General features: G+C 41.1%; 1 protein-coding gene across 22 annotated transcripts in view; it reads left to right on the top strand.

Moving 5' to 3' along the window:
- The window catches only part of Elavl4 (ELAV like RNA binding protein 4), a 145,435-nt gene that overhangs the window by 82,882 nt on the left and 44,825 nt on the right, over positions 1–17,728 (top strand). For 20 of the 22 annotated variants that reach the window (XM_060366131.1, XM_060366126.1, XM_060366127.1 and 17 more), the window contains exon 2: positions 14,977–15,217. In XM_060366131.1, coding sequence (XP_060222114.1) covers positions 14,977–15,217 — 241 coding nt within the window. Of the gene's footprint in view, positions 1–11,753; positions 11,841–14,976; positions 15,218–17,728 lie in introns of those variants that run through there. The other 2 variants (XM_060366130.1, XM_060366122.1) reach the window with 1 other exon arrangement.

Genomic DNA, 17,728 nt, shown 5'->3' with positions numbered 1-17,728 from the left:
ACTCCTCCTCAGGGTTCACAAGGGAAAGAGCAGTGCGCGCAGAGGGTAGGCCAAGAGTGAGACCTGCTCGCTCACCCTGAGCAGAAACTGCAGAGACCTTCTGTTTTCAGTGTGCAGAGCACACTGTGGCAGTGTCCCAAAGCGTCCTACGAATATCTGAGCCTGTCCTTAATGGAAACCAGAAACAGTAATGACTGGGTTTATTTTGTATTTTAAAAAACCTAAGTTTATTCACTATAGAGGCTTCTTTGAAAGGGCAAAAAGAAAATAAAAAGCCAGAAATTATGTTGGTAAATATCAAAAGGTACTTTCATTATCCATTTCGTGGAATTCGTTTAACCTCCCACCTTTGCTGTGTATCTTCCCGCCTAGCATCGTCATGAGAACTTAGAGAATGTCTGTAAAGCGAGGTGAGGATGAAGGAAATAGGTGCTGGCTCAGGTGATGGCACTAAGGTCTAAGATGTTCCTTTCTGTTCCAGATAGTAAATACCACAGACAAATCTTCCCAGCTTTCAGATTAGTGACCTTCAGCACCTGCTGCTTGGTTTGCGGAGGCACGTTTTTTTGTGTGCTATGGTTTGGACAAGGGGGATGAGTGAGTTTAGATGGTTTGCTGTATGCCAAGCTCTCGACCAGGTGCCTTCAAGTTGTTTTTTAATGTTCATGGGGGCAGATAGACTTGTTTGCATCTTTCAGATGAGTGAAATTAAATTACACTTCAAAGAGTCTTGAGGGCTAAAGCAAGGTCAAGTCTGGCCCTGGTTTTCAAACCCAGGTCAGCTCAGCTCCAACCCCTGCATTTTTTTCCATTGTACCGTGAAAAATTTTGATTCCTCTCCCTCCTGTAAGATCTATTTATTTGACATATGCATGAGCTACATTGTCTTAACCATAGTAGAGTCTCTGACTTTTCTAACACCGCTGAGTTCATGCTGTGTGAATGTTCCTCAGAGGTATAGCAAAGGGAGCAGAATGTTTCATAGCTTGGTTCTAGTAGCAGCAACAGCGGACACTGCAGTGACCTTTGATGCCTGTGGACATTAACCGGGGTTTCATTTCTCCATCATGTGTCGTGTGACCACACTTCTGTATCTATAAATGGGGGAACCATCAATAGCTACTTTAAAACTTTGTGTGCGATTGGAGTGAAGCCATGTGCGTGCAGACACCAGTTACCAGTTCAGCACTTACTATGAACTCAGCCGCTATCATTGGAAGGAGTCTATGGTGGCTGCTCGACTAAACATTCTCCTGGATAACACAAAAGAACTTTTGAATCAGCATTACCACAGGATCTCCATGTATTAGAATCATCCGTGTTCTAGGCAAGGACTTTCTCCATAATTGCATCTATGGCTTTGTATACGGATTTTTCATTTGCGTATCTATTTACTTCCTTGCAAGCAGGAACTCTTTTTCTCCCCCTTCATAATCCTGCCATTTAATACAATTGTTCCTGATCTATCGAACAAACTTGTGCATGTGACAGCAATTAGCTTGGCTTCTGTTCCTTGGACTGTTTTTGTTTGTTCTGCTTTTAAGAGCTAACTTCCATTGTGGGGAAAGGATATTGAAACAGAGTGCTGTAACAGAAGCATTCAGTTGTGGCTTATAACTTGCTTTCAAATGTGCCCCTAAAATATGGCAGGAGATTCCACGTGTTTTGTTAGACTTTGCTTTGTTGTTGATATTTATTTGTTTTGTGGGGTTTTTTTTTAATTCTGAGATCAAAAGAATGTGTCCAGAGTTTATCAAGCAAATTTACTTTGTAGCTGTGATTTCAAAGGACAAGGTACTGTATTCAAAGAACTTGGTTGTTTTTTTTTTCAGTACTTTATTTTACCCATGTGTATCATGTCAACTTTTTTTCTAGAGGAATAGTAAATTAGTTCTAAAATGATCTCATGAATGATAATGCTTTGAGATTTTAATGTGTTCTTAAAAGTCTTACTATTTATGAATTTCTAAAATTCCAATTAGTCCTGTTTCAAAAGTGTATTTTGAAAACAAAAAAGAAGTTTGGGAAGAGAAAATATTGCTTATTCCCTATTATCTAAAATTCATTTTTATGAGGCAAATCATGGAATACATTGGTAGATACTTTAACATAGAAAAACCAGGAAATTAAACAAAGAGGATAAAAATTCCAGAGGTAAATTCTGATGTAAGGTTCATGATTTATTGACTTATGTATCTATGTGGGTTTTGAGGCAAGTTCTCACAGTGTAGCCTCAAGCTCATAGCGATTCTCCTGCCTCACCTTCCTGGGTGCTGGTATTACAGGTGTGCAATTGCAGAAGTACTGTGTGATGCTCTGCGTTCTTTATACTCAAGGAACCTCAGACTTAGCACTCATTTTCCTAATAATATATGTTAATACCCCTAAAGTGACCTCTGGTATTTTCAAACCAAAGAAAGCCCATCGCACTGAGGACTGAAAATATTAGTGGCTTGTTGTCAGAACAGAGAATTTACCTCAAAGCAGACAGAAATATTTTCATACCTATGACTTTTCCGCAGCCCACTTTACTTCATGTCTATGCAGAGTGTGTCGGGCTCTGTGTGGAGGAGTGGGGCTTTCACAGCGTGGTTCGGAATGCTATTCAACATTGTCACACGTCCACAAGATGTCCTTGAAGATGGAGCACAGAACGGAGATCAGGGAAATTCTGGCAGCTGCAATTGGGAAAATAAATGGCTATGGTATGATTGGGCAGATCCTGAAAGCAGGCTCCTGCTCACACCATGTAATTAAGAAAAGTGGGAGCTTTCATCCAAGTGCAGAATGTTCATAATATCAGAGTTTGTCAGCCGGAGCCTTCACAACGGCTCAGTGCTTTCCCCTCCGTGATCCAGGAAGCAGGTTTCTTATAAATCATCTTCCCTCCTCGCTGTCCTCAGGAAGGTTGCTGCCAGGCGCTGAGGCAGGTGTGAGGCTGTGGTCTGGCTGGTTCATGCTGATTTAGGTAAAGGAGAGGCTGGACCAGAGACCGTATCAAGAATGGTGATGGCCTCTGTATGGCTCCTGCCTGGCGCCTCTGAGGAGCAAGAACAGCTTTTAGCTCTGTGGCTCCAAACTGGACTTGCTTTTCTTTTTCCTTTGTTAAAAGAAAAAAAACTTCCTTTTAGATACAAACATGCTATATTCTTATAAAAACAAGGCAAACATGGGAAAATAAAGATACATATCAGTACAACTATGGCCTGTAAGTCCTACTTTACTGTTAGTGTTTTATTTCTCTCTCCTATTCTCCTCATGTTTATCTAATTGAGGTAATCTTGTTATTCCATTTCTTTTTCTACATGTACCATACATATTCTCTCACATTGCACAAACCCACTATAAACATAATTTTACCCACTGCACAATTCTGTTTCTATAACTATACAATAAGTTACTTTACAAGTAACCACTGCCCTTGTCAGACCCTTGGTTTGTTATTTTGTTTTGCACACCTCATGGTGTATACGTTAGACATTCAAACAAACAAAAAGACTATGTTGCACTCAAGGCTTGACTACGGCAACCCTAGAGCTTCTCTTTGCTGTGTGAACGTGCTACACACAAATGACTCAAACCTTCTCCTTCCTCTTCCGGCCCGGGGCTGCAAGCCCCTCTGTGCTGATTTGACAGGACCTGCTTTGCTCCTCCGGATCAAACTTCCCAGAGAATGTGCAAGGGGGTGGGGGAGGGAAGGAGCAGAGGGAGGGGCAAGTGAGCAGGGTACCACGTACCACATAGTACCTAGGGTCTATAATCTCAGTGCTGAGAATTCTTGCGGGGAGGAAAATAGTGAATAAGTTTCCGGTAAAGTTCCTTTTTTCACTAATGAGCCTGCAGACAGACAGCTCGTGTGACTTAACTATGGGTGTAGCCTTCTTTAACCATGCACACCTGTATGAAGATGCTCAGAACCCTCCTTTTCACTGAGTGGCTCCACCTCCAGCTGTTCTAAGTAACCTTTGTTTTCGGAACAGCATGAGTGGAAGAGCTGTTGGTGTTCTATAGTTCCGCTTGAAAAAGAGAAGACTGTTCACTGAGATTTTCCTAGAGATTCACTCCCTCCATTCCTCTGCATTCTCCTCCTCATCCTCACACCCACTGTCTATGTTAAGATAATAGTATTGATTTTTTTAAATTAAGATATATTTCTACATTGACTTTTGACGTTTTTAATCAGATTACAAACACAAAATTTAAAAATTCAAAAATAAGCCTGCTTTTTACAGCTAAATCTTGGTGATTTTGTTCACGGTGAGCCACTAGCTAGGTGTTTTATAAATTTACAATGCTTATGTTTACATGAATTGTGCCATTGGCTACTGCTTATGCATCTAATCAGAAGATAAATCTGACTTAATCAGTCTGTGGGCAGTTTTTCAAATGATTCATTAACTACTCTTTGTGTGAAAGACGAAAATAGCATATTTACTATCACAACTGCTCCCCATCCCCACAGGTACCCATAGCTGATCATTATGCATTTGGATTATTTCATCCACATTAAATATCAGGGTTCTGAAAGGCTTAGTGAGTGGGTTGGAAAGAGAAGAAAGGAAATTTGTTTCCAATGAATATGTATATCTATATGTATATTAGATCTAATGCTTTTTACGGGAAGCTTGATCTTGTCTACCAAATTATATTTATTAAAACGAGAATATTTGTCTCTTCAAAATATGCCTTTAACAAAGGAAGCCTATTAGAGGCTTAAGGAAAACATTCTTCCTAGTTTTCCAGTTTGTGATTGCCTTTGTTTTCCAGCCATTCTGGAAAGAAGGACTGGCTCTTGAGGGAGAGGGGTCAAAGAAGCATCCCTCATCTTTCTGATAAACTTGACAATCACACTCTTTATGAAGAGCTTACCATCAAAGTCTTAAAATCAAATACCCACCATTTTACCAGCATCACCAAGATGGCCATACCAAGAAATCATTTTAGGCCCAGAGTAAAGCTCTAGAGAAATCTGTGAGATGTAAAGGAAACCAGAGTTTATTTAGGAGAGAAAAAAGAAAAAAAACTTTGTGGTGTATCTGGGGAAGAAGATTAAAAACTCCAATTTCTGTGCATTTAAGGATAATGCCTGAGAGAAATTAAAGTTTGATGGTGCCGTTCCTATCTGTGCAGGCCTTCTACTTTAAGTATTAATGCTTCTTCTCTCCGGCGACAGCTGGGGTTTGGTTTTCCCCCATTGTTTTTTAAGGCCTGCGACCTCTGCTGAGAGCACATTTGCTGTGCCATCTCCAGCAAAGAAGATGCACTTTCAGAGAAGGAGTGCCTTGAGCTTCCCTCCTCTTTACAAACAGCCTTTTGTTGAGGACAAGGCGCTTCCACCAGGACCAGGGCCAGAGCATAGGGTGCATCCTGCATGGGAATAGAGTGGAGGCTGGTGCTTAGGATAAAGGGAGGAGTCAGCAGAGACACTCTGGGAGGGATTGCTTAAGATAAAGGGATGTGTACAGCTGATTAGAAGTAATTACTTGCCTACCTCCAGTCCTTGCTGCTTGAACTCTAGAGAAAAAGAGACCTAATTTGTTGTTTGTTTGTTTGTTTGTTTGTTTCCCCTAGTTCTAAAACAATGTCTTGGGCCTGTAATACCATTCAGGAAACATGTGCTGAACTGAATACTGAGAACTTAAATGCTCAAGGAAATGCTGAGAATTTATTGCCCCCTCACTTCCTAGAGTAAATAGGTCTTTTGGGTTATTTGTGCATCCACTCAAAGGTATTATTAAGCTGTCAGAGTGTTTTCCCTGGTTGGAATTAAATTTTTTTACTAGGGTTTTCTAGCTACCCTACAGCAGACTCTACACATGCTTGGCATCAATAGTGTGAGGGGACTGGAGTGCAGCCTTCAGCCAGGGCCTCTTGGACCAGTGTGGTCTTTTTGTCACCTGGGATTTAGCTGGAGAGCACTGTTCTCCAGTTTTCTTTACCTGGAGGAATCTAGTCATCAATCTCCGTCCTTCTTCTTGAGCACCATTAATAGCCTCTGCCCCTTCACCATGGAATCATAGCCTAGAAGGTGATGCATTTAAAATAAAACTTTAAAAAATAATTAACCTGCAGGGACTGGAGCAAATTAGAGCTGAATGAAAAAGGGAGAGGAAGCTGGGCGGTGTCTGGGTGCAACTTTAATCCCAGCACTTGGGAGGCAGAGGCAGGTAGATCTCTTGTGAGTTAGAGGCCAGCCTGGTCTACAGAATGAGTGTCAGGAAAGCCAGGGCTACACGGAGAAACCCTCCCTCGGCAACCAACCAACCAAACGACAACAACAAAAAGAAGTTTAAAAAAAGCAGAGGCCAGGAGGGACTTTAAGAGTTGATAAAAACCAACCGTATAGAACTACGAAATTAGGGGTGTTATGTGGGCATTTTTAGCAGCTTTAAAAGAGCAAGAAGTAAGGACTCATTTCTAAGACAGTGTCTGCCTTCAGGAACACAGCACCTGCTATGCAACTTTCTAACCCTGGGGATTTGTTTTTCAAGCCTTTGAAAGGCAGGTAAGGAGTAATAGGTGAGGCTGTCCCACACTAGTTGAACATCTATATGTCAGAGTTTTAGAAGGGTTAAGAGAGAAATGCCTACAAAAAGAATTGGGGCTTTTATTTTTGTTCTCATGAATAATTTAAATCTATTTCTTTAATGGTTCGATTCAGTGACTACCCTTGGTAAACATTATTCTTTATGCTGTTGGAAACGCTTGCTCTATTACATAAGGGTTAGCTTTTATATACAATTTTTCAGAAAGTCCTAACGCCATGGTGAAAGAATAGCTTTAAATATTTGTGATAATATTTAACAAGATCTATGCATATGCCATGGATGTGTACACTTGAGACATGACTGTACTTGGTACATTTCTTAAGCATCTTTCTAGTCTCTGGGACTGCTGACATTTAAAGTGGCTCAAAGGGAACATTATATTCTTGCGATCTTCTATGGTCTTTCTTCTTGGTTCTTTTGTGTATAAGTTGAATGGTGAGACCACACTTCCACCAGCAAACCAGAAGCCGGGGACTGCTAAGCACACTCTGGCTGATGGCTGTCCAAGGGCCTGCACTAAGCCGGGAAAAGATGAATGATGGCAGTGAGTTCTACGTCAGGACAGATTCCTATAGTGTAAATTTGTAACCTTTAATTTGCCTCATGAAAGTGTAAACTGGGTTAAAATGCAGAAATACAACAGTAATTTATGGTCAGGCTGCCATTTTTATGGACAATATTGGAGCAAGGACACAACACGGGACAGTGGCAAGATTGATGAGGGGAGCGTGCACTACCTCCGAGGTGGCTCTCCGGGGTTTTACACAGCGACTGTCCTTAACAGTGAGAAGAAAGATCAGTCTAGTACCTCCAACCTGCTTTTCCCCCAAAATGAGCAATTTGAAGTCTTCTAGAGGATTGGCAATGTGGAAAGAATTCATGAGCTCAAGGGAAAAAAATACTAAAGGGACCAAAAGTACCTTTAGTTCTTAAGTACACTTTCAGAATTTTACAGTGGCCTTGCCTGAAACACTTCAGGGACTTTCATGGATAAGATATACTTTCTCCTCTGATGTTTGAGCCCTTCAGAAAAAAAAAAAGTTTGCTTGATCAATGAGTGAATTCATTCTAGAAGTAAGAAAATATATGGAAAGAATGATTTGGAAAGGAGGAAAACATTTTACCCTGAGATGACGTGGTTACTCTTAGCTCCCCTGGTCTAACTCCCAACCTTGTTTCCTAGGTATTAATTTTTATCTCTCTTCCTGTCCACTCTAATAATGTTGACATCTGCCATTAATAATACCAAACCGGGAATAGAATGAAAGTTCTATGAGAGCAGGTATCATTTTCATACCAATAAGATGAAAGGATGTCGGGGACTGTCAGGCTCTCCTCATGATTCATTAAATGGGTCTGGAGCAAGGGTGTGACGGGACCAGTGAGGGCCACACGTGCTCTGTGACCCAGTTCTTAACTAACTGTTCTCGCCTTCCTTGGTATATGGGGCCAAGGAGTGGGATAGTAAATGGAGGAAATAGAACCGGCTTCTAAGCTTACCTATCAGGAAGTTAAGAGAGAAGCCTTGGGCTGGCAGATGGGTCAGCAAGTAGAGACACCAAGTCACCCCAGGCTGACGGCTTGAGTTCAATCCTCAGGTCCCATGTGGTTAAGAAAAGAACCAAGTCTTCTCTCATGTTCTCTCTCTCTCTCTCTCTCTCTCTCTCTCACACACACACACACACACACACACAAACACACACACTAAATGTAATAAAAATTTTTGAAGAGAAAAATAGAAACATGTGCTTTTACTACAGCAAAGGACCAGGAGATTGTAAAAAAGTTAAATACGAAGACTCAATTTGGGAGCTTTCAGTCTACTAACAACAATAAATTGGCTTTCTAGTGAGCAAAGGCCAGGACATTCAACAGGTTCTTTGCTATATCCATGCCAGGCAGAGATTCAATCCTCTGCCTGAATAAATTTGAGATAGAGATAAAAAAAAAAAAAAGTTGAATTGTAGTTTCTAGAATAGTGGTTGTCAGGGCGTAAAGGTTGGGGAATGTGGAGTTACTATATAATAAACACAGTTTCAGATTTGCAAGAAAAAAAAAGGATTCTGAAAAGAGATTGTGGCGATAGAACAATATGAATTTACTTGATACAAATGAATTATATCCTTTAAAAAATAATTAGTATGCTAGATTTTTTGCTATGCCTATTTTACCACAAGGGACTTTTTTGACTGTACATTTGAAATAATATCCACATGCATACCTGGTATATAATAGACAATAAATGACAGCTTGTTAAGTACACTTTCAGAATTTTACAGTGGCCTTGCCTGAAACACTTCAGGGACTTTATTTATTTATATGTGTAAAATGGAGATAAAATTTAACAGAAATTGGCTGTTTCTCAGCGTTGCTTGAGGGGTCCAGGAAGCTATTAGATACATGAGGAGTTTCATTCGTTCATTCAACAGTCTTCCATTAACTTCAGCTTTCATTAACAACCTACTTATTATCAAGCCTTGTTCGGCATGTAGGATGTAGATACTATAATAGGCAAGGGATAGGATCTGTATGGACTGCAGAGTTCGAGCCACTGCTTTTTGTGAGGAGATTGCTACACCCAGAGGAGGCCTGGAGACAGGTATGTCTCTGTTCCTCTCTTCAAGTGCGTTGCTAGAATATGCCCCTCTCAGTACTCCAGGAAAAAAAAAAAAAAAAAAGAGGCAAGTCTTCATTCGAATGCCTGTTCCTGCATCGTCAAAGGAGTAAACAATTGGGGTGATCTGTCACCGAGAATTTCAAATAGCAGCATAATCTTGAGCCAGTCCTTTGTCTGGTTCCCATTCTCCTCCTAATTGAAATCATGGCACCTGTGAACAGGGGTGTTCTCCAAATCAGTCTAGTAATCACATCGTGGACTCAGAGGGGTCTGGTCCTAGTCTTTATTTGTATATTCCCAGATCCTGCCTCAGAGCCTGGCACACCAGGCCTTCATCTCTGTTCATCCAACATATCCAGATCTAGCCATAGTAGAAATAAACCCTTTTTGTGTAAATATGATCTGTCATGTCTGAAAAGTACAGCTATAGGCGGACATAAATACTCTGTATGGTGGCAATGGGGGTGGGCGGGGTACCATGAAGGGCAGAGAAGGTGTCCACCCTCCCCCCCCCCACCAAGCCTGGGAGTGCCTCTGCTCCTTCCTTCCCTCTGCGGAGATAAACAGCCTGGTGATGCTCTGGCAGCTGTGTGGCTGAGGCCTTCCTTCTTGCTTTTGTTACACATCTTTTTCAGGAAGAGTGATGGGAGGGGTGAGGTTAATGCGTGGTGAGTGTAAGCAATTAGTCATTCAAACCATCGACATTTTCAATGGCAGGGTCTGAGTGTCTACGGCATTGTGTGCCGCGCTGATAGTTTATCCCTGAAATTTTCTGCCTGTATAATGTTTCTTAAAATATATCACAGGAACATAAAAGATTTAATGCAGTGCTTTGTACAGCCATTAGAGTTGGAAGTCAACTGAACCTCCTCGAAGCTCTATCCTGGGTGCTGACAGTAATTCTGTTCTTAATTGCCATCCAGAGGAGGGAAGGAGGGCAAGGCAGGGGTCTGGAGCCTGGTCAGCTGCAAAGTTGGCCATGAGACCCACACAGAATGTTTCGTTAAAGTACATGTGCTTATTGAGTAAAATGATATATTTATTTGCAATGAAAAAAAAAAGGGTACTGTTAGAATGTCAGAGATGTTTGCCTGAGGAAGCAGGTGTTTTGATTTTGCCTAGCCAGCTTCTGTGCTTATTTGAGGATAGGCTTCCCACCAAATGTGTTTTCTTTACCTCTGGTTTATTTCCCAAAGTAGAGAACACAGGTGTCCTCTCTTTAGTAGCCTTAAAATGCCACAGCTTCATATTCGTTCTTTCAACATCTTTCCCTCTTAGCAACTTCTCTTATTCCCAGGTAATGTTTTAAAATTTTCCATTCATTCAGACGCCAGATTTAATGCTGACATTTTCAATTCCTGAGTCTTTCTTTCTTTCTTTCTTTCTTTCTTTCTTTCTTTCTTTCTTTCTCTCTCTCTCTCTCTCTCTCTCTCTCTCTCTCTCTCTTTCTTTCTTTCTTTCTTTCTTTCTTTCTTTCTTTCTTTATCCTGTGATGCTCCTGGAATGACAGGATCTATTCAACACACCTCCAAAGGTTTCTCAGCTTTCAAACTATATTTTTGCTGAAAAAAACTGTGTGTATGTATGTGTGTACTGATTTTCATCTGTTCTTCTGTATACACAAAAATATAACTGTTTAGTGTGTGTGTAGAGAAAAAAGACCCTACATTCTGTTTCTACCACACAAGAATGACATGACCTAATTTACAGCTACAGTCTGTGGAAGGAGTTCAGTGGTGAACACTGCATCTCATGGCACTTTTTCAAGTTAGGGTTCAATTTGGGTCATCTAATATAGAGATAGGGCTCAACTCTGGGAACTGACATAAATTAGGAAGCCCACATAGGATGTGAAGAGCTGTAGAAGCTGAAGGAGGAACTGAATTACTCTGTGTAGACTTGACACCTCCTGGGCCTCCCTGGAACAGGTTTGCCTGTAAGAGGGTCACGAGGACACAGGTCTGTCTGTGAGATGAACATTTGGCAAATGAAAGATGGGCCTGCTAGATGTCTCTTAGCATGCATTTCATAGGTCCTATCATTAGCAGGAGAGGAGCTGTTGTGGTCCAGGCTGTCTTCTTGGTGTCTTTGGTGGAGCTGTAAGAAGGGTAAATTGAGAAAGGTGATAACCAAGAAGGGGGACTACAGATTGTGTGACAGATTTGGGGAGCGCATTTGAAATATGGGGTATCATTAAAATAACATTTAAAAGCTTGTTAGCTTGTAGTTCTATCAGAAAGGCCCCATAAATGGTAAGTCCTGATTCTGGGGTTCGTTACTGTGTTCATTTTCTGGGACACCTGACACGGAGGAGTGGGACAATACAGCAAATGTTGTGACTGTGCAGGTCCACAGTCCAAGGGCTGGGCTCAGGAGAAGCCTGCCTCCTAGCCAGGAGTTCTGCTGATGTGCTGTAACTTTACCTCCATTAGCATGCTCCCGGCAGCCCTGATTCTTCTCCTGAACCCTAGCCTCAAGGGCAAAGTAGCTGCATGGTCTTTCTAGGTATGTTTTTATCAGTCCTGAGGACAGCTTCGGCCGAAATTCTTCTCAGAAGCCTTTTGCTTTCTCTTTGTGATCTGGACCAGCTTTCTGGGATCCACCAGTTGACCTGAGGCCAAGAAGAAAGTTCTGATGATGTGAGAAGTGGAGCCACATAAGTTATTTACATGATGGTAAAGAAACTTAGACACTCTCCATCTTCCTCAGGCTAGTCTCAAGACTCCATGTTTTTCTTTTGGATTCATTTCCCATATATAAGAGTCAAAAGAGGAAAATGAAGTAGCACTCACCTGGTTAGACATGGGAAGGAATCATAGTTACCTTGCCTCTAGGCACTTTGTGTTCCAGACACCGCACTGATAAGAACCCTTCTCCAGGCAGCAGCGCATGCTGCTCTTCATTTTAGCGTGGCAAAAGAGGATATGAGGCTCAGAGCACTGAAATGACCTGCCTGAGAGTTCTTGGCTAATAAACAGTAGGACAAGAATTTTAAGGCAGCTTGACTCAAAAATACATCCCTGGGTAGGCAAGGTGCTACATACACCAGGTAAAGGCACTTGCACCAAGATCGAAAACCTAAATTAATTCCAGAACCTACATAAGGAAGGAGAGAACCAACTTCTGCAATGACCTCTCTACATTTATGTCATGGTATACATGAACACACACACACACACACACAGACACTAAACTACAATTTTAAAAAAAATGTCCTAGCCAGGCATTTCACAATTCGTGCCTTTAATCTCTGTATTTGGGAGGCTAATGCCAAAAGATCCTGAATTGAAGGTCAGCCTGGGCTACACAGAGAGCAACCAAAATATCCATTCTCTGCTGGCAAGGGTGCTAAGTTGGTGTAAGCACTTTGAAAACCCAATGGCAGTATCCATTAGTGATTATCATACATGTCCCTCATGACCCCAAAGCTGGAATCCTAGAACTGTGTGTAGAGATATGCCAAAAGGCACGTGACTCATGCGTGTTGTCATTAGTCATGCCAGATCAAAAGTAGAAGCAGCCTAATGTCCATCCACAGATACATAAAAGGTGTTCATTTCATACAGTGGAGTTCTCTGTAACAGTGAGGAAGAGCAGCCTATGGTCGTGTGCAGCAGCTCAGATGGCGCCAGACATATGACACGCCACAAGAAGTACATACGGTACCATTATGTATGTGAAGTTTGAAAAGAGATATGTGCACTCTGGAAATTAGAGTAGGGGTCATTTTGGTGTGACTGAGTTAAATAAGGGGCAGGACAGGGGGATTTCTGTCATCTGGTCATGGTCCATGTTATGACCCAGAAGAGGTTTTCCAGGACTGTTAGTAAACACTTTTGAGTTGTAGCCTTAAGAGTTACCTATTTTATATTCAATGAAAATATTTGCACTCGAACAGTAATCGCCGAAGGGACGAGTTATCGGATGTCCTCTATCCCTGGTTTTCCTAAGTGCTGCGCTATAGAACATACTAGATCCGTACCCTTGCCTTCTTGTGGGACATGAGTAAGAGAAGTCCCATCAGGTGACAGGCATATGACATTAGTAATATCAGGGCCTGTGGTTGTTTTCCTCACTGTTCAGCAGATGCCTAAATGTCCTCTCCCTTCCCATCATTTTGCAAGGAAGGTGGCATTGTGCCCCTATTGCCAGAAATCATAGACCTGGTGAGTGGCAGAGCATGGTCACCAACCGTTGATGGCAATTTTAAAGGCGATAACAAGCCATGTCATGATAGACAGTATTTTAGTTGGGTTTCTATTGCTGTGATAAGAACATGTTCAAAGACAGCTTGGGGAGGAAAGGGTTTATTTGGTTTACATATCCTGGATCACGGTCCAGACAGAGAATCCAAAACAGGAACCTGGAGCAGGAACTGAAGCAAAAGCCATAGCAAGACACAGCTTACTGATTTGCTCACCCCAGCTTGCTAAGTGTGCTTTCTTATACACACCAGGACCATCTTCCCAGGGGTGGCCCTACTTACAGAGGGCTCCCACATCAATCATTAATCAAGGAAATGGCCCACAGATCCATCTACAAGCAACAGGATGGAGCCATTTTCTCTATTGACATTTCCTCTTCCTGGGTGATCCTGGTTTGTGTCAAGTTGACAAAATCACAACCCACGCAGTCAGACAGGACAATACTGTGGTCAACTATAAGGGAGATAGCTGCAGTCTTTATATGGAACCAGAAAACCTGGGTGCAGACTCAGACACTGCCGCACTTTACTACTGACGGTCACTGATGTCTGGACATCATCTCCAACACAGGGTGTGTTTTACTCCCTGAAGTATTAGTTACCTTCTTAGTGACTTGGTGATTTCTCTCTTTTTATCATCCCATGCGGGGCATCTTCAAGTCCTGCCTTTATGAGCTTGATCTCACTATAGCATCATCTCCTTCATATTTTCCCTGAATTCCCCTTTCCAGTAAGCAGGAATAAATAAAGACCAGCCTTCAGTTTTCTGTGACCTTTTAAGACTATGTGCTCCTAAGGACAGGGACTTTTTTTTTTTTTTTTTGCATGCTTCCTGGGACCATTCACATATCTTTAATTAAGTATTTAAACAAATATTTATATCAAGAGAAAGACCTCTTTGAGTAATAAGAGCTTTAGGCTATGCTATACCAAAAATGAAGCCTGAGGGGGTGGGGAAATGTCTTCTTATGTTTTCGTCTGTTTTATTAGAGACCCCAGGAAAAAAATAGTAACAGAATGGCTGGATTTTTTTTAATTAGATGACTTTATATATCCCCAGAATACACTTATGAAAACAGAAGTCTGATCAGTGTTTAAGCATCAGTGGAAATCTAAGACCTTCTCATATGTAACAGCTCCACTTAATTTAATGTCATTTTATTTTATGAGATAGTTAATAAACAGGTACTGTATTTGATCTTGTGAATTTAATCCTCTATATTTAGCTTTTTCAGCTTTAATAGAACTATAATTTTAATCATGATTATTACTTTACATTTTAATTATAATTTGGTGTGGCTTAAGTATACATTTCTGAGAGTGATTGTGTAATGAAAACAGGAATTAGCTTTTCATTAACAAAATAATGGGAGAGTTTCCACTGCATTCTAGTCTGTGTTCAAAATCTAGGGGCTGGCCTAAAAATAGCAAAGGGAACTTAACATCCTGTTAAAAACATGCTTCTAAATGGGCTGTGTTCACAACCCAGTCTCTTTGCTCCATCTTGCCTCATCTTATTCTCTTTCTTTCCAGCAAATAAAGGTAAAATCTAGGAAGAGACTTTGTGTCTTCTAAGATTTCAGAATGTTTATTTTTTTTTCATTTAGATAATTAGCACCATGGAGCCTCAGGTGTCAAATGGACCGACAGCCAATACAAGCAACGGACCCTCCAGCAACAGCAGAAACTGTCCTTCCCCCATGCAGACGGGCGCGGCCACCGACGACAGCAAAACCAACCTCATCGTCAACTATTTACCCCAGAATATGACCCAAGAGGAATTCAGGAGTCTCTTTGGGAGCATTGGTGAAATAGAATCCTGCAAACTTGTGAGAGACAAAATTACAGGTACGCTCTTCAAAATTCAGGCTAGGGATTCACAGCAGATCTCAGACATAATGCGTGTGTGTGGCAATACATCTGAAGGTCTACACCAGTTATCCTGCACATAAATAAGGATTACATGCATACAAACCATAAGTTCACATCATACATACATGTACACCATGGAACTCCTCCAAGCACGCTAATAGGACTAAGAAATAGGTGAAGATTTTGAAGCTTTTTTACCTTTATGTGAAATGTTCCTTCGGTTTTATACTCATTTATTCTTGGTCAGATGCCACTACTTTTTGATTGTTTGTTTGGTTGGTTGGTTGGCTTGTTTTTAGTTTTTCAAGACAGGATTTCTCTGTGTAGACTAGGCTGGCCTTGAACTCACAGAGATCTGACTGCCTCTGCCTCCAGAGAGCTGGGATTAAAGGCATGTACCACTACACCCTGCTCTTTTTATTTTCTAAGACAGAGACTCATGTATTCCCAGGCTGGCCTGGAACTGGCTGGAAAGCTGAGTATGCCTTTACATTCTGACTGCAGGGATTACAGGCATGTCTGGTTTTATGGATGCCGGGGGGAAGGGCTTCATGCATGCTGGGCCAGTTCCACCACCTGAGCTGTCCCTACCTCCTCCTTTGCACTATGGCCCTGAGTTCTGCCTTCTGTCTTTCCTTCCTTGCACGTCATGCTCTTTTATTCTGTTCTCAGACATTTGGTTTTGTATGTGCCCAGTTTTCTTCCGTATGTTATGACAAGTGTTTTAAAGGGGGCCAAGTAGAAGGATGACATAATTGCTCTTTGTCTCTGAGAAGAACAAGTGCCAAAGATAGCAGACAATCCTAGAATGTAAATGCAGAAGAAAGGAGATGCTTAATGAAGATATATATGGGAGATACTTTTCTCATATTTGTTCATTTTGAAGATGGCCTTTAATTAATCACATTCTTCTTGACCTTGTACTTAAAAACAAAGCAATACCCTTACCCCCATATGACCTCAATAACCAGGATTTTGATGTTTGTCAGAAAATTATACTATCCCTGTTTTGGGGAAACTTTTCCTCTAATCTTATTGGAAGTGAGAATATTTTCCCTTAAAACATTAATGAGCTGCATAATGAGGGCAATGAAGCTGCCACCAAAGAGTGCTCCACTCCTGAAGCCATCAACCCTGACTACTTGTCAGCCGTAAAAGTTGACTGCTGTTTCAGTTTCACTGACAAGCAACTGGCTCGCAAAAGTAAAAAATGAAGATCTGTGACTTAACCAGGATAAGACATCATCCCCATTTTAAACCGGGTGCTACAATGTATACATGTACAGACACATAAATACATCGTTTTAATCTTCTAATTCACACTTAAATGTACCCCTTTATAAATGAAGTACAAAGCTAAAAATTAGCGCTGTTTCCCACAGTGTAAGTCACACAGTCCCCAACACAGTTTTTGTAGCTGTAAAACCAGAAGATGATACTTATCTTAAGAGTGTGTTCTAAGGATGACACCTAGCAGGATGACTGCCGGAGTCTTTAGTTGGTGGAGGGTGCTATTTATAAAGACAGAGCTAGCATCCTTAAAGGACTGTGGTCAAGATAAAAAGCTTACACCCAAACTCCGTAGCGGGGCCAGGATTTCCAGCACCTACCCATGTGTCCTGCATCTTCTATTCTTTAACAAAAGTGCCTGTATTTTCATAAATCCGATGTTTAGATTCCTTGAATAATCTTTACATAATGGGATGATAATTCAAACCAAATTAAAACCAGTTAACCATATGATTCTTCCTCCCACTCCTATATAGAAAATGTATTTTGAGTTCTGCCTTACATTCTAAATAGGGCTTCTGCCGGCTATATTAGTGAGTGCTATTACTAATCACCTTTCAGGATTACCCTCAGCATGGTAGTGAGATTTTTTTTTTTAAAGTACTGATTCATGGTGTTGTTCCTTGTTTTCTGAAGACACATGTTTAAACAAGCAGATTCCTTTACTGAAGGAATGCTAATTTGGTAGTTCACCGAGTGGATTTGAATAGGAGTGACAGCTTCGAAGACAGCCTTTAATTTGGTATACAAAACCAAAATTGTCAACTCTGGTTTGTTTAGCACCCTATTGAGCACAAGCAGAGACGTACAGCAGCATCTGGCCTTAAAGATGAAGCTTATGGGTTGAACGCAGAAATACAATTTGGGCATAAATTTATAATTATGTAATTTTTTTTATTTCAGGCAAAAAAAAACTTATTTGTAGAGAACTTATGGGAATAAGGCAGGGAAATAGAGAGAGACCAGAGATATTTGCCCTCATTTGGTAGCAGTGTTTAATAAAAGTAGAACTTATGGCTGTAAAGAGTGCTTATTAAATTCTTCATTTACACCACCTAATTAATTCTAGCATTTTAAATTAACAGTGAAACTGGTCCCTGCTGTACCATTCCATAGACGCAGCATATTTTCTCCATCCGCCCGTTGTTCAGGTTTAATTGGCTACGCTAAAAGTCAGAGAAGGAGGGAAAGACGTGG

The sequence above is a fragment of the Meriones unguiculatus genome, chromosome 12 (genome assembly GCF_030254825.1).
Source record: "Meriones unguiculatus strain TT.TT164.6M chromosome 12, Bangor_MerUng_6.1, whole genome shotgun sequence".
Classification (NCBI taxonomy): domain Eukaryota; kingdom Metazoa; phylum Chordata; class Mammalia; order Rodentia; family Muridae; genus Meriones; species Meriones unguiculatus.
Note: the sequence above shows the minus strand (reverse complement) of the source record. Positions and strands in the feature narration are given on the sequence as shown.